The following is a 20988-nucleotide window of genomic DNA, read 5'->3' as shown; positions in this document are numbered from 1 at the left end:
GGATCCAGAGGCCTGAGGAGGAGGAGAGGACTGGCCAGTTGGTGGAGCAGTCAGAGCACACACATCTATCAACTTTAGTGTCTTGTAGTTTGCAATTCATGGCGTCCCAGAGCAATGCAGCAGTAAGATAGATCACTGACTACAGGTTGCCATAACTATTATAATAATAATGAAAAAGTTGAAATATTGTGAGAATTACCAAAATGTGACACAGAGACCCAAGGTGAGCAAATGCTGTTGGAAAATGGCACCAGCAGGCTCGCTCGACACAAGGCTGCTGCACAGAAGCGCAGTAACACAAGGCGTGCCTGCATGTGCACGAAAGAAACCCAGCGTGCCCAAGGTGATTCAGTTGGTCACGTCAGCGGCGTATGTCGTACATTTGCTGTTACAAGGGAAAAATTAACAATGTGGATGTGTGTGGAGGTCTGCGGAAGAGCTGTGTTCAACCTGAGTTCTCTCTGACTTTCTGCCTCTCTTGAGTTCTGTCCACTTGTTAAAATTCTATTTCAAAGAGTCAGTGAACTTACTGAACTAACTTACCTAAAAACTTTTACTTAAACCCAGGATAAGTTTTGAGAATCATCAAGCTGTTCTTTATAGTCTTCACGTCTTTCCTTTTTAAAAATTCTTCTTGATGTGATGGTTATCTTTGAAGTAAGGATATTCGAAGGCAAGAAAATATTAACGGGTGGGAATGCGCATAAACTGGCCACGCGCAGTGCAGTCGTTGCTCTTTGCGATGCTCCACAACCGTAATCCAAACAACGGCGTTTTTCTTGCATGTGAAACTGCGGAAGTGTTTTTTTCTCATGCTATGATTTCTGTTATAATCTTTTTTTTGCCGGGTTGTGTTCTGTAAAAAAAGAAAACGACTGAAAAGGTAATTTCTCCTGCGCTTGAAAGATGTTGGGATGGAGAAATAATGGGAAAAAAAATTTAATTTATATTGTACTATAAAAGATTTATATTATAATGAGACCCCAGAGATCTCATTATGTGACATTTAATTTTGCGGCCATCACTTAATAAAATATATTTCCTCAGCAGAGGTTACAGATAGAGAAGTTCCCATTGCTCCGTGGATGCCACCGTGTGAGATGTAAAGTAAAGTAAAGTAAAAGCCATTATATTTAATGGTTAATTAAAATTAGATCCTCTCTTCAAGTAAATATCCCTTTATATTAAACTCAGTGGTAACTATGAACCCTTTTAATGGATTGGAGTATACATATGTACTGAAAACAAAGAGCTGGATGTTAATTTTCTACTTTTTTTTGAAACATTTCTCAGAACACTTAATGTATTAACGTTCATCAAATAGATACTGGTCCTGGGCAAGGTAGTCGGTAAATAACATACATTATTCTGTTTAATCATTGCAGTACTGTATAAGGAAAGATTATTTGTTGAATTTAAATTCAGAAGATCAATGAGCTTTCATATAACCTAAAAAATTTTATTCCTTAGAAGTCAATACAAGTCTTTTTAGTGAGCAAAATGGATGTTTCTTAACTGAATGTAATTTTATTAAAATCCTAATGGAGGAATTTTGACTTAATGTTTTCTCTTTTTAAAAATAATAGCAGTTTTTAAAAAATGAAAAGCAGTTTTAATTTTTGGTAATCTTGCCAGACTTCTTCAGATGTCAGCTCTATGGACGCTCTGGTGAGAGGGGGTCAGTGCTGATGGAGGCGTGGTAGGTTCCGGTTATGGTCAGGTGGGTTCTTGCCAGCTTGTCTAGGAGCGCATGTGTTAATTTCCCGGGTAAACTAGGAGCTGTCTGTGAGATCGTACAAATTAAAGGAGGTTAGAGTTGGAAGCATGGCCCTTTCATCCTCAGTTAACTGGGCATGGAAGCAAGATGTTCCTGGTGGCCCTCTGTTTCAGAGGGACCATTATGTAAATGAAAATAAATTAAGTATATATTCCAATAAAAAGTTTGACCTTCTTTGCTACCAATCTGACAGGAGATAGGTTATTTGCTTTAGCTTCTGTAATTTGGTTTGTGAATTAGACTGTATTTTTCTCTAGAGCAATAGTCATATATACACATAAACAGTAAAATCAACAGTATTTATGTAGATTTACTGCTATGGGTAGAATTGTGTCCCTCACTAATTTTCGTTGAAGCTCTAACCCCAGCATGACTATATTTGGAGATGGAGCCTTTAGGAGGTAATTAAGGTTAGATGAGGTCATAAGTGTGGGGGTCTAATCTCCTCTTAAGGAAGGGACACCGGAGCTCTCTCCCCTTGCAATGTGCCACGGAGAGGCCGTGTAAAACGTAGTGAGAAGGGGGACGTAAGCGGAGAAGGAAGCCTGCACCAAAACTCGGAGCCTTGATCTCGGACTTCTAGTCTCTAGAACTATGAGAAAACGAATTTCCATTGTTTAAGTCTCCAAGTCTGTGGTATTTTGTTATAGCAGCCGCAGCAGACCAATAAATGTACTGTGTGCCAAAGACCGATTTCAGAGATTTATGTGAACTGAACTTACTAAGTACCAACAGCAACCTTATGAGGCAGGTACTATTATTATTATTATTTTATAGGTAAGAAACCAAAGCACAGTTAGGTTGACTAACTTTCCCAGGGGCACACAGTTAATAAATGATGGAGCCAGGATTTGAATGCAAGCCCACTAGTGCCAAGATCCGTGTTTCTAACCACTATTCTACACTGCTTCCGGAATCCTCCAGGATAGAGGAAAATTAATATCAGCACATGGGAAGAATCCATTGTGACTTTTATTACAGTATATTGTTATAGTTGTTCTATTTTATTGTTATCGTTGTTAATCTTTTACTGTACCTAGTTTATAAATTAACCTTTATTATAGGTAGATCCATATAGGAAAAGAATACATAGAGTTCAGTACTATTCACAGTTTGAGACATCCACTAGGGATCTTGGAATATATCCTCCTTGGATGAGGGGGGCTGCTGTCCTTAATATTGTTGAAATGTCAATTCTCTTGAAATTCATATTTATATTTAAAGCAATCCCAATGAAAATGACTTTTCTGTATAAATGATAGACCGATTCTAAAACCTTCATGAAAATGTAAAGCATGCTCAACAGTTAATAATTTTTTTTAAGGAAAAACAAAGTCAAAGAATTTATATTATCTGATTTTAAGATTCAGCGTAAAGCTGCAGTAACGAGGACAGTATGGTTTTGGCATAAGGACATAGACGTCAGTAGAAAAGATTAGAAATAGAACTGCACGTACATGGTCAATGGATTTTCAGCAAAGGTGCTGAGGCGATTCAGTGGGTAAAAGAGTGGTCTTCCCAGTAGTTGTGCTGCATTAACTACATATTCATGTAGAAAAGTAGCGAACGTGGACTCTTCAACATTGTACGCAAAAATGGATCACAGATCTAGGCGTAAAAGCTAAAAGTATAAAACTTCCGGTAGCAAGCACTTGAGAGTATCTTTGTGACCTTGAGGTAAGCAAAGAGATTTTAGACTGCAAAAAGCATAAACTGTAAAAGAAAAAAGATTGATAAATTGGACTTCATGAAAATTAAAAATTTCTGCTTTCCCAAAGACATTAACAAAACGAAGAAGCAAGCCACAAGACTTGGAGAAAATGTCTGATGTATGTATATAAAGACTTTTTCAGTATATATAAATAATTCATATACTAAAGAAGGTATATGAATAACCAAAAAAGCACATTAGTTATCAGAGAAATTAAAACTCAAGTCACAGTGTAATGTCCTCCACAACCATTAGAATGACTCAAATGAAAAGACACACAGCACCAAATATTGATAAGGGTGGTGGAACAATCAGAGCTTCAAGCACCGCTGCTGGAAGCATAATGCGGTGTACACTCTGGGCGTGGTTTCTCAGCGTCTTTCATAAACTTACCATACAGCTCAGTGGTTCTCAGTTTTTCTGTGATGCTCACAATGAGTTCAGATAGTGGTTTTATTCTTCTTAGTTAGGTTTCTGTATCTGGTATGCAGAATTAATAAATTGAATGTTAAGCTCTGTTTTCCTACGCTTTATTCTGTGACGTTTATGGAGTATGGTACTTTTATAGTGAGTAGCTCTTTGAGAATTCTGTTTCCTGTGTTTCTTTGTTTAGAGCTTCTGTTTCTTCTTTCGTAAGTCAAAATAGTATAGATTTTTCCTTAGAAAATCAATTCCACTCATTTTTTTCAAATTTATTGGAAAGATATAACTAAAATGGGCTTTTTATAGATTAAAAAAAATTTCTTCTGTATCTGTTTGGCAGTGCATTCTCATTTCTTATTTTGTATTTTTGTATTCCCTTGACTAGTTTTTAAAAATTGTTTAGTGGTAGATTCAATGTATAATTATTGGTACAGAATCATCTTTTGCATTTATTATGTTTACAGTTTTCTTCATTAATTTCTAATTTATTTTTGCTTTTAGATTTTCTGATTCTTCCCCTTCATTGGTCACATTTATCGTTTTTTTCTTCTTAGTCGAATGTTGTAAATTCAGTTACTTTATTTGTTCTTATGAGTGTAACAAATTCAAGTTATGAGTTTTTCCCTGAGAACGCTTTAGTTGATTTCTGTGTTCTCGTAGTAAATTTGTATTAATGTCGTATGTATTATGCAATGTCATGTTTTACTTCTTTGACCTAAGGGCAGTTTTAGACCTTCCTCGAGTCGTCTAGGTAAACAGTCATAGTGCTAGCCAGGAATTCCAACTTTGCCTGTCTCTGCCTTGGGCCATTTCGCCTGTGGCACAGACTTCTTCCTGAGGAACTAAGCAGAGTTGGCACGGAACAAACAAACAGGTAGGTCAGGCCTGCTTTCGTTTCAGAGTGGTCAGCACCTTCGAGGAATTTGCATTCACCAGACTAAATAAATAAGGAGAGTTCTGAGGAGCATAACTACCTATAGACTTGGAAAAAAGACAAAAACTGGTACTCTTAAGGATTTAAAATAAACACGATAAATATTTTGAATGATATACTAAAATAAAAAGAAATATATATTTGAATGATTGTGCAAGGGATGGGGATATGTAGGTAATTAAATGGTTTGGTAAAGTTTTTATTATCTTAATAAAAGCTGAGGAACAAGAAATATAAGAGGAAAGTATGTCTATAAAAACCAGAACAAACATTTTAGTTAATGTTAACACAAAGAAAACTGGGGAGAAGACCAAGGAATTTGTCAGTGTTGGGAAGTAGTCATTAGTGGGAAGGTGTGCTTATCGATAAGTTGAATAAATTATTAGGAGCACATGAGCAAGAAATGTGATGTAAGTTAAGGACACCATATAAGAGCAAATTTATTTAACTTTAACAAATCAGAAGAAAACACTATTTACCCAACAGAAAAAAGTAATGGGAGAAAAAAGGAAGGAAAAGAAAGAAGGGTAAGTAATGTCAGTTGTCGACTCAAAATATCACCAAGATAACTTGATAAGACAAAGTTGAGCTTCATGCTTCCTGTGGTGAGGTAGACCCACTGCCTCCCTGGAGCCTGACAGACAGGGAAGGAAAAAGTTGAGATATTTATTAATCTTTAAAATTCGATTTAAGATGGGCCTTTCATTTGGAGGATGTTTGGTTATGATTAGCTAAGGATCGTGATGTAATAGTTTAGGATTGGTAAGCAGATAGTTTAGAGGCAAAGAGTTCAGCATTTTGCGGTTTAAGACATTATTTGGTAATTTCTGTCGCATAGTTGATGGTCTTTCAGGAAGTTCCTGGAATAAACAATAAAATTATTTTGCAGCTTTTACCATTTGAGCAGGAGAGAGACCCCTCAAACAGGAAACTCTTGATGTGTACAGTCGGATAGTAAAGTCATGTCAGTGTAGACATTGAGCTGTGTGGGTGGTTTTCCTTCTCCGAAGAAAGAAAGAATAATTGCATTCCTGGGTTTGGGGAGGACCCACCTGCTCCCTGTTATTTATTCTTTTACTACGCTGCTATGTCTGTTTCCTAATGTTTTATTCAGAAGTTTTGTAGTTACACTAATTAGTAAGATTGGCCTGTTGTCTTGTCATGTGTCGACAGTCTCTAGGTTTGCTATCAGCCAGCTTTGTTGAATTAGTTTCTCTCTCACTGAAACATTTCCTTAAAGGTCAGGATTATCTCTTTCTTGAAGGTGGGTAGATATTATTTTGATTTTCTCTACTAATATTTTGTTTTATGACTTCATTTTTCACTATGATCAATCTGCTTTTTGGTTGCTAAGGGTTATAATTTCTATTCCACTATGGTTATCTTTTGTTATTATTTTTGAGTATTTTTTTTGCCTTTTCTGTGAATTTGTAGCAGAAGAGCGTGGTTATCTTATGACTTAGCTTGTTGTCTTGAACTACCCTTCCCATTTCTTGAATTAATCTTTTTTTAAAAAACCTATCTCAGTTAAGTAGATAGATATATTATGATAAGGAAGAAAATTAAGGAGAATTATAATTTAAGTTTTCCTTTAGCTTCCCATTCAATGTCAATGTGTCATCTTTAGGAAAATATATTATAGTATATTATCTGTTCTTATGAAAAAACGAGCCATGTTGGATATTCTTTTTGGTCCTTATAGTTTTACTTTGACTTGCTTTTTACACATACAACTACTAAATTGTACTTCTTTAACCCTTCACCCATTTCTCCCAGTCCCCCAAACACCTTCCCCTCCGGCCATTACCACATTGTCCTCTGTATTCGTGAGTCTTTTTTCGATTAGTTTGTCCTTTTTTTCCTTAGATTCCGCATATAAGTGAAATCATATGGTATTTATCTTTCTCCGTCTGACTCATTTCACTCAGCATAATAACTAGAGGTCCATTCATATCATTGCAAATGGTAGGATTTCATTTTTTTAATGGCTGAGTAATATTCCATTGTATATATGAACCATAACTTCTTTATCCAATTATCTGTTGATGGGCATTTAGGTTACTTCCATAACTTGGCTGCTGTAAATTGTGTTGCCGTGAATATTGGAGTGCATTGATCTTTATGAATTATTGTTTTGGTTTTCTTCGGATAAATACCCAATAGTGCGATTGCTGGGTCAAAAGATATATATCCTTTTTTAATTATTTTGAGAAACCTCCAGACTGTTTTCTGTAGTGGCTGTACCAATTTGCAGTCCTACCAATAGTGTATGAAAGTTTCTTTTTCTCCACATTAGAGGACATCTTTTTAATGACAGTTTTTCTCCTCCAAATACAGGCAGTTCACAGATGGGAGCTACCATAGTAGATGCTTTGGATACCCTTTATATCATGGGACTTCATGACGAATTCCGAGATGGGCAAAAATGGGTTGAAGACAACCTTGATTTCAGTGTGGTGAGTATACAATTGATAACTTTTTGGACTGACTATGAAAAGACCCAGCGTCTGACCACAATAACTTTAAGCATTATACCAGTAGTTTAAGGAAATCCTAAGTTCCTTTTCTTCTTTTGGGATTATCAGTTATTACTTAATTTTTGCATAAAATATACACTTTTTCTCCCCACTTTCTTTTTACTTTTCTTGTCCTTATCATATGAAGTGAAGCAATGTGTTAAAAAGTGTGTTAAGGCAAGAGTTGGTGGGGACAAAGCAGAAAACTAGAAACATAAGTATACTATACATTACTTTATAAATAATGAGTGCTTTATTATCTGTTTTAAGATTTAGTGATTTGGCACAGTTTTGACGAGCCTTCCTAATTAGGCCTTCCAGCATTTTGGCATAGTTGTTAAGTGGTACTGTTCAGGCTTTACATTTTAGCTGTGTAACTTGGGAGAGTTTTTTATTCTTTCTAAACCGGTCATGAAATTGCTATCCTGTTGCAATATTGCAAGTATTATTTGAGATAATCTGGTACATATAAGGTGCTCAGTAAATGGTAACAATTGTTTTCATTATTACCAGTCTTCACCTAAAAGATGTGTGGACTGTTTTGTCTTCTTCATTATCATCTGTCAGTTCCTTCTGACTGTAGTCGGAGGTCACCCTATGTGTTTCACTCTTTGGCAGACCCTTTGTCATTCAAATTGTGATTTAAATCCATAATCATTTCTTCTCTGATGTCTTTCCTGATGCTAACTAGATAAAATAAAAACTGATTACTTTCTTTATATTATTCTAATATTTTGCATATATCTCAATAAGAAAAATTTTTATTACCAGTTAGATTTAGGTTTGGCTATGGGTGGCAGAAAACCTAATTTAAAGTAGCTTAAACAAGATAGATGGCTCTTTCTCACTCATCCATATTAAGTGCAGAGAAAAGCGGCTTAGGGCTGGTTTGGGGAGCTCCTTGATTATCAGGGACCTCGGGTCTTTTGTCTTGTTGCTCTGTCAACCAGTATGTAGCTTCAACCTCATGGTACCATCTCAAGATAAGGTGAATATACCTTTCAGCTGCAGAAAAGAAGAAGGGATAGAGGAAAGATAGGTGACTGTCTTTTAAGAACACTTCTGGGGAGTGGGTCACCCCATTTTTGCTAGAGCTTGCTCATGTGGCCCATTCTTACTGTGCATGGAGGCCGAGCGGGGGGGGGGGGGCAGTGTAGTCTTTGCTTTGGCTACGTAGCATCGTACAGGTTGTACTTTCTGTGTCTTCAGAAAGCCCTACTCCAAGGTCACGAAGATACGTTACTATACTTAATTCTAGATGTGTTAACATTTGCTTTTGCATTTAGGTCTTTAAACCTTATAGAATTGTTTTTTTTCTATAGGGTGAGACAGGCACTATCCACCCTAGTACGTTTATTTCCCCACTATTTATACATGTCATGTTGGTCATATTAGTCTGTTCTTTTCTACTGGCCTTGTGTTCTTTATCTGTACATCTTATTAAACTTTCTTAACCACAATGCTTTTATAAAAAGCTTGATATCTACATTTGAATCTTGATATCTGATCTTGTTCTACTAGGAAATTATCTTAATTCTCAGCTCTTTGTTCTTTTAAGCTCTGGAGTATGGTTGAAATTTAGTGAGGATTACATTCAATTTATAGATTAATTTGGAGAGCATTGGCATCGTGCAATCTCAAATACTCCTGTTCATTAACGTGGCAGCTTTAGTGTGTCTGATAATTTGCTGGTATGTCATTACATCCATTGGCCAGAACTGGAACTATACCGTTTATTTTAATTAGCATATTTAATGTTTAGAATTGTTAACCAAATAATGGAGAACTGAAAAGGCAAAAAGAGAACATTGTGGTATCACAAGGGCAGTAACTGCAGTAAACAGCTGCCTCCCCTGGGTCTGTGAGAACGATGTGAAGAGGTCAGGATAATTAAAATTCAGTAGCTTGGGACTGTTTCTGGCAGCTGGGGAGCTCTTACCAGGGCTCGCAGAGCTGGGACTCAGACCTCTAAGGTGTGGGCACCTAGCTAGTGCTTGTTATCGCTGAGGACCATGATGAGGCTGGTTTGGAGGGAGGGTGCAAGGGTGTGTGTGTGTGTGTGTGTGTGGCCGCAGAACTGAAACCTGGGACCAGCTGCTGCTGCCGGTGCGGAACCACGGTTGGTTTGACACTGTCAGAAACTAGAGGTAAATCGGAAGGAATGAGTCCCTCCTCCTTCCTCTAGCCTTGTATTAGTAAACCCCCTAGTGGCACGGCCTGCAAGGCAGCCAGCTGGCAAACGGAAAGTGCATTTGCAGAGTTCCAGTTCCACTAATACCAAGGTGGAGTACAGGAGGCTGGATTTGAACCTGAGCAAGGGCGGCCTAATACTCAGCACAGTCATTCACTATCCCTTTACTTTTAACTTTTCTGTGCCATATGTTTTAGCTGTATGTTATGCATATAGTGGCATTTGGATTGTTGTTACTTTTATCCAGTCTTGGAGTTTTTTAACTGTTAAGTTTGAAATGTTTACATTTATTATGATAACATATACTTGGCGTTAAGACTTCCATGTTCATTTAGCTACCTATGTTATTATTGTACTTTTCAGTTGCTTTTATTTTCTGTCTTCTTTATTTTGGATTAAATTATTTCACATTTCTTTTTCCCTCTATTAGTTTGACACTTATACTTGCCATTTCTATTCATTTTGGGTTACCCTTAAAATTTTATATGTGTTCTTATCAAAGTTTACAATTAATCAGTTTCTCTGCCCTCCTTTTGACGGACATGTGGATCTTAGAATCCTTTAACTTAGCTCATCTCTGTCTTGTTTTATGCGTAATTATTGTCTGGTTGGTCTTGACCTGTATTTGAAACTTCCAAATAAAGGAATGAATAAATAAATAAATGCGTTTATTGAATACCATCTCTGCGACAGACACTGTTCTAGATTCTGCGGCTACAGGAATGAATGAAACAGTCTTATCTCTTTCTTGAGTTAATATTCTAATTTTGGGAGGAAAACATTTGTTAACTTAAAAATAAAAAGCCAAACATAAGGGGCAACAAGCATTTGAGTTAAAAAATAATTGCTATCTGGGGGCAGAGAGTCAAGCAGAAAACCAAATTATGTCCCAATTAGGAGGTGAAGGCAAGGGGTTTTTTATGAGAAAGTGAAGGGAAGTAATTACATGGTCAAAAAGGAAGGAGTTTCCGTTGGTGCTAATATGTTGTTATTCTCTAGTTGATATCCTCGGTGGTGCTAATTCCAGAGAACGTCCTTCATTTTCAGTCCTCACAGTCAGGTTGTCTGCTTTCCTGTCAGCAGTTGTTTGGAAGATAATGCTGCCTTGGCCCAGCCCAAAGGTTATTTTGCCCAGTTCAAGCATTCCAAAGGTTTGAGGAGCACGACATGCAAGGCTTTTCCTCTGGGGTGGCGGCTCCAACTCCATTTCGAAATGGCTCCATTTATATCATTTTCCGAGTTATATATAGTACATCAGTTGGTGATAAGTGCTGTGGAGAACCATAGAGAAGAATAAGTAGAATTGGAGTGAGTGAGTGATGGAGGGGTTGCTATTTTACAGAGGGTGGCTATCGAAGGATTCTTTGTTATAGTGACATTTCTGAGAGGAGACCCAAGATAAGCCATGTGTATAAAAGTCTCGTAATAGATACTATAGCTGAGTATAGAATTAGAAGTTGATGATTATTTTCTCTTAACCTTTTAAAGGTACAGTTCCATTGTCTGGTTCTGTTACACTATTGAAAAATGTGCTATTGGTCTAATTTTTCAAAGATAATCTTTCTTGACCTTGTTTGAATATTTTAGTATTTGTTTTGTCGAACTGTATTTCCATTACCATGTATCTGGTACTCTTTAAAGGACTTGTAATGTTTGATCAGCCTGAGGATTTATATTTTCATCAATTTTGGAGGATTCTGTCATTACTTCTTTGAATAATGCCAGTCTCCCATTCTCTACCCACTCTCCCTCTAGAACTTATCTCTGTCTCTATTGTGAGGGAAGATATGAATTTTTACAAATAAATTAAATAGTAATCAGATGATAAATGTTAATCAGAGAAATAATACAGGGTAAGGAATATTGGTGGTGAGGGATTATTTTTATATCGTGTGGTCAGAAAAACTTTCTGATAAGGTGACATTTGTTCAGAGATCTTCAGGTAAAGTACAGTGTAAAGATTGACACAGGAGTGAATTTGGCAATTCCGGAACAGCAAGTAGATCCATTTGGTAGGAATAAAGTGAGTCAAAGGAATATTGGTAGGAGATGACGTCAGAGAGGCTGTGAGGTATCTGATCGTGTTGGGTCTTATCAGTCATTCTGCATGTGACCAGCAGTCGTCATAAGAATATGCAGAGTGCGCAGAGTAGTAGCCTAGACTGACTTAAGATTTAAAAGGTCCACCGTAGCTACAGAATAGTGAATAGAGTGTAGGGAGGAGGGTAAGGATGAAATCAAGGAAGTTGGCTGGAAGAGTATTGTTCTCACGATGGAGGTCCTCCCTCCCTCTTTCCCTTCTCTCTGTTTAGTAAATGTCTGTTACGGTATGCTTTATAGTGGGACTATATGAAGTAACACAAAGCCCTTTGCTTTTGCGGATGGGTGTGGTGACAGTTATGTTATTAGAAAAGTACATTGTATTGTGAAAATACTATATTAGAGAAATATACTTTTGTTAGCAAATGATGTGTTCTGCCTATGAATATTGGAAAGACTTCAAAGAGTATATATTTCCTTTTAATTTTTATTTAAAAATTATAAATGTTTATATTGGTCATTGTGTTTATTCTGTGGATTCTTTGGTCATGTTCTCTGCCACTTCTACTTTTCTTTCCATGTATTAGAATTTTTCTCAGCACTATTTATATCCGTATTTAAATACAAACATATAGAATAATGTGTAGTGATGTTATTAATACTGCTATATTTGTGCCAGATTTCCTTCAGTTTGTTGTTTGCCTTTTAATTTTGTTCGTATTTTTTTTTCCCTCAGGTATTTTGTATTTTGGGGAAACTTCAAGTGTTTCTATCATTTGTTATCAATGCTATTGATTTTATGCCTACAAAGTACCTGCTTTCTCAAGGAATTTTAAATATTGTCACATTTTCTTCTTTTTTGTAATTTTTTTCTATATTTTAAATCATTTGTACGTCATTTTGATATATATAGGAAATGAGTATCCAAATCCATTTCTTACCTAGGAGTCAGTTTTCTCAACATTATTAATTGAATAATCCATCATCCTATCATCATTGTGGTGCCTCTTTTGACCTTTATTATTACATGTGTTAGCAAAATATTTGAAATTCATGAGGAGAGTGACAAGTAAAAATGGACCTTATACTGCAGCGATTAGAACAAGGAAAAGGACCGGTGGGAAGAGCGCTAATTCCAGAATTCTGGAAGTGAAGCTTTCGGGAGGAGGGAATAGTCAGCAGCCCCAGACATCTTGACGATTTCAGATCTCACATGCGTGAGGCGCATGAGAACGGCCCATCGTCTTTGACAGCTAGGAAACTGGCGACAGCAGTGGAGGCGTTTCAGTAGTACTCACACGTGGGAGGTGAGATGGCAGTTGCGTGAGAATCGAGGATGCAGAACGTGGGAAAAACGTTCTCCACGATGTTTGCAAGAAGCATATGAAGTATTGAAAACTATAAAGTTTCACGTGTATGTGAATCTTTTCAATATGTTTTCACAGAATTCAGAGGTGTCAGTGTTTGAAGTCAACATTCGATTTATTGGAGGCCTGCTCGCAGCATATTACCTTTCAGAAGAGGAGGTGAGCAAAATCAAGTAACACCTTGTTTGTTTGTTTGGGGTTGTGAATGGAATTTAATAAAATGAAAGCTTTCCCCAGCAGCATATCGTTTTTCTTAATTATCTAATATTGAACTAATGCGAAAAGTTGCCGAAAGAACTGGAGGCTTCAGGTAGGACTGTTCCCTGGGAATAATGGTTTTTCCATTTGAGAATCTCAGTAAAACATCACAGATCCTAGCTTTATATACGCCACGTCTCCTTTGCAGGAGCCATCCTTCTCCAAGGCTTCGCTGCTGCAGTTAATGAATGACATGGGCAAACAAGGGCGGGGAAGGTTAATAAGACCAGAATCAAGGAGTGAATCAGGAAAGATGCATATGGATCCTCTTAATACTAAAAATGAATTCTTAAAACCAACTGTTTGAAAATTGAATGCATTTTTTTTTCCCTATAAATTAAAAAACAAAACAACAACAACAACTCAGTTCTCCTTCCTCCCGTGGTGGGGCAGTGGGCGTGGCAGGTTCCTGTTCATGACTCAGGTGGTGAAACAGTGGGCTTGGAGAGCGGGAGAGAGAACAGCGAGAGGAAGGGGGTGGCGTCACTTATGTTTTCTGAGAAGCTGGTCTGTTGGTTTAAATGACTGTAAGAGTTCTTTGTAAATTTAAGAAAATTCATCTTTTGTTATATGTGTTGTAAAGATGGATTTTTATGTTGTCTTTAGTTTTTATTTATCGCGGTTAACCTTAAAGTAGTCATTTTTAGGAAAACCTTCCCCATTTTTAAGATGATTTTTACCTTCTAGATTTAATTCCTTAGAAAGCCTTCCCTGTTTCATCTATTTTAGTGTGCTTATATGAATGAAGAGTGGGATATTCATGGACTAGTTTTTTAGAAGTAATATGTTTGAAGGTACTGGTACTTAATACATAATATTAGATAAATAACAGTTATTTAATTTGTAATTTTATTGTCGGGCTTTATTATGTACCTTTGTTATACTTCCAACCTGTCTTTCTATAGCAAGAACACTTCGGTTCACATTTAATTTTTAAAAAGTGATTTATAATCTGGCCAAGAGGTTTTCAGACTTCGGTGCATATCAGAATCATGTAGGGTATTTTTTAAAAATGAAGATTCCGAGCCCTACTCACAGGACTGGGATTCAGCTGGTTTAGTGTGGAGACCATCATTTATGTTTTTTATCAAGACTCCTTGTTAAAGTGATTTTGGTACTGGTGGTTCTGTACTTTGAGAAACTGTGACCTAGATTATTTGAATAAAATCGTTGTAAATTGATAGTGTTTTTAATGTCAAGTTTATTGAGATAGTACTTAGTACATAGAGTAAAATTTCTCAGCTCTATTCAATCTGTTTTTGAGCCCGTCAAAGGCATTTGGCATCTCTGTTATTTTGACTTATTATTATTATTATTATTACAGTTTTCATTTCTCTATTAAAATTTCTCATTGACTTCATACATGTTTTCTACCTTATCCAGTAACTAGCTCTTTTAACATACTAATCATAGTCATCTTAAATTCTGTTTCAACCTCATCAAGTCTGGTTTGTCACTGACTTTATCTCTAGAAAGTGGATTATTTCTTCTTGCTTTCTTAGGAATTTTGTAATTTTTGATTGGATGCCAAATATTGTGCATGGGCCAGTAAAGACTGAGGTTAGTAATATTTATGCCGGTGCCATTGGGTAAGGAGCAGAACCAGGTTTGGGTTTGTTCTTGCTAAGATTAGCTGCGGTGCATGACTAGCTTCAGATTCCTCTACCGCTACCTTGTATTTAGAGTGGGCCTGGTCTGCAGACAAGGCGTTCTTACTGTTCTCACTCTGCCCTCCACTTGAGGTGTGCCTCGTGTGCCTGTGCCTCGTACGTGGTCTGTCTCTTTGTCCATACTCTTTTCTGTTTTGATCTATATTATATTGGAAGCCATGAATTCACACCAATAGCCCAACACCAGAAGGCGCATTCTAGCTCTCTGCCTTTTCACAATTCTAATTCTCTTGCGATCTGAGACACCTGCCTCCTAATATTTCTCACCTACTTGCTAAGTCCTGCTGTATGAAACCACTTTCCCAAGCTCGCCAGGCTGCGGCCGTGTTGGGTGCATCCTCTTCCCGTGGCCTCCTCTGGGACTTTAGCCCTGCTGCTTGGTTGGCCTGCTTTCCTCGCGTGGGTCCCAGCCCCTCTCTGGGACCCTGCTGCCGACACTGGTCTCACCTTCTGCACACAGACCTCTGACTTCAGGAGCTTCCGGAGTGAAATGTTCCACAGCGAAGGGAGGAAGAAGGTGGAACTGTTTACTAGATGTCTTCAATGTCAGGATTCCCCCAGCCGTCCTTGAGCGAGAAGAGCATTTCCCCCTTACCTTCGTGCTTGTCCGACTGTAGAGAGGAGGGACTAAAGTTTCAGTGTGTAGTTGGCTGTTTCACATTAGGCTCCTTATCTGAAGGTTCAAGCAGAATGTTGAAATTTTGGTTGCTCTTGTTATAGGAAAACACTAAAATGCTGAAAACATATACGATGTTCCTGGTATTTCTGTGTTTTGCCATTTTTATGCCTTCTGCTTCAAGAAGAAACATTTCGAGGCGGAGGGAAGCACATACGCTTTGGAGCTGGTGGTTTGAGTCCTTACTCTGCCTCCCTTTATGAGGGTTTAAGCAAATTATTTACCTTCAATAACTTAAGTTTCTTTGTCTATGAAAATGTGAGAGAGTTTGCTTAAGGGTTGTGAGGTTAAGTGGGTGAAGGTGCCTAACATAGTGCCTGACTCCGTAGATTCCTTCTCTTCCTCATTTGACTTTTTCCTGTTTGCCGAATATTCTGTTTCTCATGGCTGGGGAATCCTTTTGCTTATTTAAAAATAGATACCATATATTCATTACTTAGGATACAGTCTACTCAGTTAAAAAGTAAAGAGAACTTGTTTTACTTTTCTGACTTTCTCATGCAATAGAATTTTGCTGACCATCTTACCCTTCTCCTTAATCAATTTACATTGAAAGCACTAACCCATATGTATTCTGGGAAATCAACCAATCCCTAAGGTCTACTAAAAATAAATAAAACATAGAAAAATAATTTGAATGTTAATTATTTTAATACTGGAAAAACATAAGTTCCTATGTCTCATATAACCCAGAGCATTAACGTATAGCATGGCAAAGTGCCTTTCTTATACAACACGTTACGTGCACTCTGTTTTTCTGGTATAGGGAACCAAATGAGGGTTGTCTGCCATCCTAACGAAGTGTTCCTCTCTCCTGTTGATTTATTAATATCATAAATGTGAAACTTTATCATTTTATTTTCTTGGAACAAAGCTATTTATATTAACTATTCACTAGTTTAAAAATCTTGATGATTTATTATGTTTACTAGATGCTTTTTTCAAATATATGGCATTTCTTTTACAAGATTGTCTCTTCTCATTTTTTTAATGGTTATCAAAGTGGCATCCTTCCCTGAGTAAGATAACAACATAATTTATGTGGATAACCGCATCTCTGAAATCTGTCAGATAAAATAGAGGAATGGGTATGTGGAGTTTAATACATATTTCACAGATAATAAAAACAAAAGAAACAACAACAGCAGAGTTTTTCTTTACCAAAATACAAATGGCACTGTACTGCCTCTTGGTTAAGATCATTTTTGAATAAGTTCAGCGATATTTTCTAGACAGAGTATTCTTTTCTGACCTAAGGTCCTTTAAAGTTCGGAGTTAAAAAAAAAAAAACAGTTCACATATTAAATTTTTCCTGATATAAATGTTAGCCATTATTGTCCTTATTGTACTAATTCTCTTTGTATTTTTGGAAAACCTGATATTGCTTGAGAAATTGATGCTATTTCCATTGAAAATTCAACTTCTCTATTTTCTACAGATGTGCTGGTAATTGTGCAAAACATTTCACTAAGCTTTGCTGACCCAGATAACATTTTAAAGTACACTCGCTAACATTTTCCTCTTAAATATAAGAGTTTACACATCCATACACATTTACACATGTTTAAAGTCACAATTCTAATACCAATTCATAGTTGATGATTATGGTTATGATTACTGGTTTGACAAATCAGAAGAGTTTGGAGCTACCGCAGGAGCTAGGATTTTAGGGGTGAAATCCAGGAGGGAGAGAGCACAGAACCAGCCCCAGATCTGCACACATGAAACTGTGTATTCAGACCACATTGTTTTATTTCCCTGTGTGTTTACAGAGCTATACCATGATTTTCTGCCAGAAATAGACTCTCAGTCTTCCACATTCTCTGCTGGTAAAGAACTTCGGGGCCCAGCTCAAGGCTCAGATTACTTTAAGCAACTTTATTGAGGTTAATGTAAATACAATAAAATGCACCCACTTTAAACGTATGTAATTAAGTGTGTAGTTTGAATTTTAACAAAATGCGTGATAAGTTGTTGGAGGGAATGCAAATGATACAACCTCTGGAAGATAATTTGATGTCAAGCAAACATTTGAAATTTAAAATTATCTTTGACCCAATAACCCACTTCTAGGAATACGTTCTCTAAAAGTAACAATGTGGATACACAAGGTCGACTTAGAAGGATATTTCATTTCAGTAGCCAATATTTGAAAAGACCTGAATATTCATCTAGAGGAGGATGATTGAATGAATTAATACATCTCTTACTATCGATACTGTACAACTGTGAACATAACTTTGATATATTTTAACTAGAAAAAATACGCTCGACATTTTTAGTGAGAGAAGCGTGTTATAGACCAGTGTAACTTGGCATGCGCGTGCATGCGTGCGTGCGTGATCCTTTCCTCCTACAGCTACTGCAGTATTTGGGGCAAAAATTAATGGCAGCTTGGGCTGGGGCGGGGGCAGGGGTGGGGGAATGAGACAGAAGGAGGAATTGATCCTGTCTCCAAGTTTCTGTGTTTTGGTACTAGACTGATGATGTGACAGTTATTAGATATTGAATACTAAAAGGATAGTAGATTGGGAGCGGAAGATCATCAGTTCATTTTAAGTATTTTGAGATCGACTGGATTCTATCGTCTTTAAGTAGAAACGGGTAGTAGATGCAGTGGATCAGGTGCTTATTGGAGAAGTCGTGACTAGAGATACGAATTTGGGAGTCAGTTGCTATGTAGCTGATAACCGAAAACAAGTGAACGTGAAATTGCTCAGAGACAGTTTAGGGGATGGGAAAAGAAGCAGACCTAGACTCCAGCCTCGAGAAACACAACATTGATTAAAGGTCACATGTGAGAAGCATGAGTCAGTGGAGGAGGCAGGGAGATGGTACAGGTTTTGAGCACCAGGAAGAGAGGATTTTAAGGAGGAACTAGTCAATAATGACTGAAAATGCTCTCTGCTCAAATGCGTGACTAATTCTTCACAAGATCCATTTCAGTGAAATGACGGGGGCAGAGACCATGCTGGGATAGGCTAAGGAGTGGGAGAAAAGGCAGTGGATACCATAAGTGGACAGTTTTGTTAAGTGGAAAGGTACTCATGGTATTATGTTAGCAGGAAAAGGGAGAATAAAAATCCAATTACTTAAAAAAACGTATGTACAGAAAGAAAGAGGATGTAAATATATCAAAATATTAATAGTATTTGGTTCAGAATACAGGAATTGTGTACGATTTTAAAATGTTTTCCTTTTCCTTTCAAATATTTTCCTGGTTTTAAAAATAAGCATATATTTAATAATAGATCATAACAAAATATGAATTATTTATTTTTCATTCAGGGTCCAGCTAGGAGACAGAAACTATGCCAGTTTTTTTAACAGAGAATATAATATAAAGAAGTATTTACTAGGCATAAAACTAACTTGGTAAGTGCTAGATTAAAAAGAGTACCTAGAGGGTATCATGCTAAGTAAAATAAGTCAGACACAGAAAGACAAATACCATATGATTTTATTTTGATATGTGGAATAAAAAGCCCCCAAAACAAATGAACAAACAAAACAGAAACAGACTTATAGCTACAGAGAATAAGTTGATGATTGTCAGAGGTTAGAGGGGTTGGGGGATGGGTAAAAGGTGAAGGAGAATTAGAGGCACATACTCGCAGTCATAAAATAAATCATGGGGTAAATGAGCAGCATAGGAAGTGTAGTCATTAACATCGTAGTAACTTTTATGGCGACAGATGGTAACTAGACTCTAGCCTCGTCGTGGTGATCACAGTATAATATATGAAACATATAATATTGTATATCAGTTATACTTTAAAAATACTCTGAGGTATCAGGGGATTGGCTCCTGCAGGAAGCAACAGGGCTGAAAGAATATGGGGAATCTTAGGAACTTTAAGAGGAAGGTTCTGCAGAACGGAAACAGATCTGTGGTGACAGTGTGCTGGCAGGTCGTCGCTCCTGCTCCTCTGCTCGGGGCGAGGGGTGAGGGCGATGAAGCCGGTCCTGCAAGTGTGGGGCCCTGCAGTGGCTTCAGCTGCGCTCTAGGAGGCGCTGCCACGGCTGTGTAGGGTTAGGGACGTGCTCTCCCATGGTGCTGTCTGCTCACTTTGCTGGGAATGCCAGGAATACCAGGCCCCGCGGCCTTTAAGGCTATGTTTGCAGGGATGAGTCGATGTCACCAAATAGGCTTGCTTTCACCTGCTGTGAAAGAGATTCTCCAAGCTCAGTGTTATTCTCCTGTAACACAACCCAGTGTGTGTGCAGGACTCCATAATGACCTTTGAATCATCCCTGTAGGATTTGGCAGGTGAGGGTGGGGCATGTACAACCAATGTAAATGAACTTGAAGCTTTGGCTATTCTTTTGCTATGAATAATATAGTTTTTAAAAAATCCCTTGCCCAGTGGTTTTCTGTCTTCTGTCAGTGTTTATGTAACTGGCAGGCTAACTTGTTAGCATTGCAAGTAGAATAAAATCTTAGGTTTCATCATGAGTTTTGAAATACTGCTTGCTGGCTAATTTTGCATGGGAGGTGGGTGTGAATGTGTTTCTACCACTGTGTTAACCTGCAGTTTTGTAGTACCCTCTACTTGGGCCTAAGGAACACCTGTCTAGCCTTTAAGGATAGTCCTGTTCACGGTGATAATGAAAACTCATCCAAATTGCAGTACAGTCAAAGAGAGAAATTAAGAAAAAGAGCTGAGAGGTATAAAATAGAGCGAGAAGTTTCAAAGTATGTTTAGTAGGAGTCAGATGAGTTTAATGGAATAAACGATAGAATAGATAATCAATATTTGAAAAGCTATCCAGAACAAGGAAGAAATATTAAAAGCTACCAGAGAGAAAGGGCCGATTACTTACAAAAGAATGACACACCCGAGAGCAGAGTTCTCAGCAGCAGCAGATGCCAGAAAACACTGGCGGCGTCTTCACGCAGCTGAGATAACAGAATTGCCAGCCCAGTTTTACATTAGCTGAATTGTCATCCAAGAGGGAGGATGCAAGATACGGGACAAGGGGGTATGCAGTAGGTTAGTGAAATATTTTGAGAAATTTAATTATTAACTGTTAAAATAAATAATGCAAGCTGTAGGCATACATCTATGTCTACATATCATTTACTCTGAATATGTCTATGTACCTGTGTCTGCGCACAGGGGAGCCTGCGCCCATAGGTGTTTGGTGGTTGCAAGGCATGCGCGTGGTTTGGAGCCGCATACCGCGCAGCAGAAGGCGGGGTTAAACCACTGCTGCATTTTCTTATTCTCTCTCTTTTTTGTTTTAATCTTCGGTTTTACCTTGAAAACCTTGTGGTGAGACAGTCCAAAATGAAGCACGAGGTAGTGCTGAAAAATGACTCCCAGGTCAGAAAGCACTCAAACTATTACTGGGAAAAGCAGAGAACCAGTACAAATGGCACTGCCGCTAATGATGCAATTAGACCAACGCCGACGGACGCCTA

The 20988-nt window shown here is 37.6% G+C and overlaps 1 protein-coding gene across 2 annotated transcripts in view; it reads left to right on the top strand.

The window, feature by feature from the left end:
* Nucleotides 1–20988, top strand: part of MAN1A2 (mannosidase alpha class 1A member 2) — an 88800-nt gene that overhangs the window by 28046 nt on the left and 39766 nt on the right. For both annotated transcript variants that reach the window (XM_016160877.2, XM_016160875.2), the window contains exons 4-5: nucleotides 7183–7301; nucleotides 13038–13118. In XM_016160877.2, coding sequence (XP_016016363.1) covers nucleotides 7183–7301; nucleotides 13038–13118 — 200 coding nt within the window. The remainder of the gene's footprint in view (nucleotides 1–7182; nucleotides 7302–13037; nucleotides 13119–20988) is intronic.

The sequence above is a fragment of the Rousettus aegyptiacus genome, unplaced genomic scaffold (assembly GCF_014176215.1).
Source record: "Rousettus aegyptiacus isolate mRouAeg1 unplaced genomic scaffold, mRouAeg1.p scaffold_m13_p_17, whole genome shotgun sequence".
Taxonomy (NCBI): Eukaryota; Metazoa; Chordata; class Mammalia; order Chiroptera; family Pteropodidae; genus Rousettus; species Rousettus aegyptiacus.
Note: the sequence above shows the minus strand (reverse complement) of the source record. Positions and strands in the feature narration are given on the sequence as shown.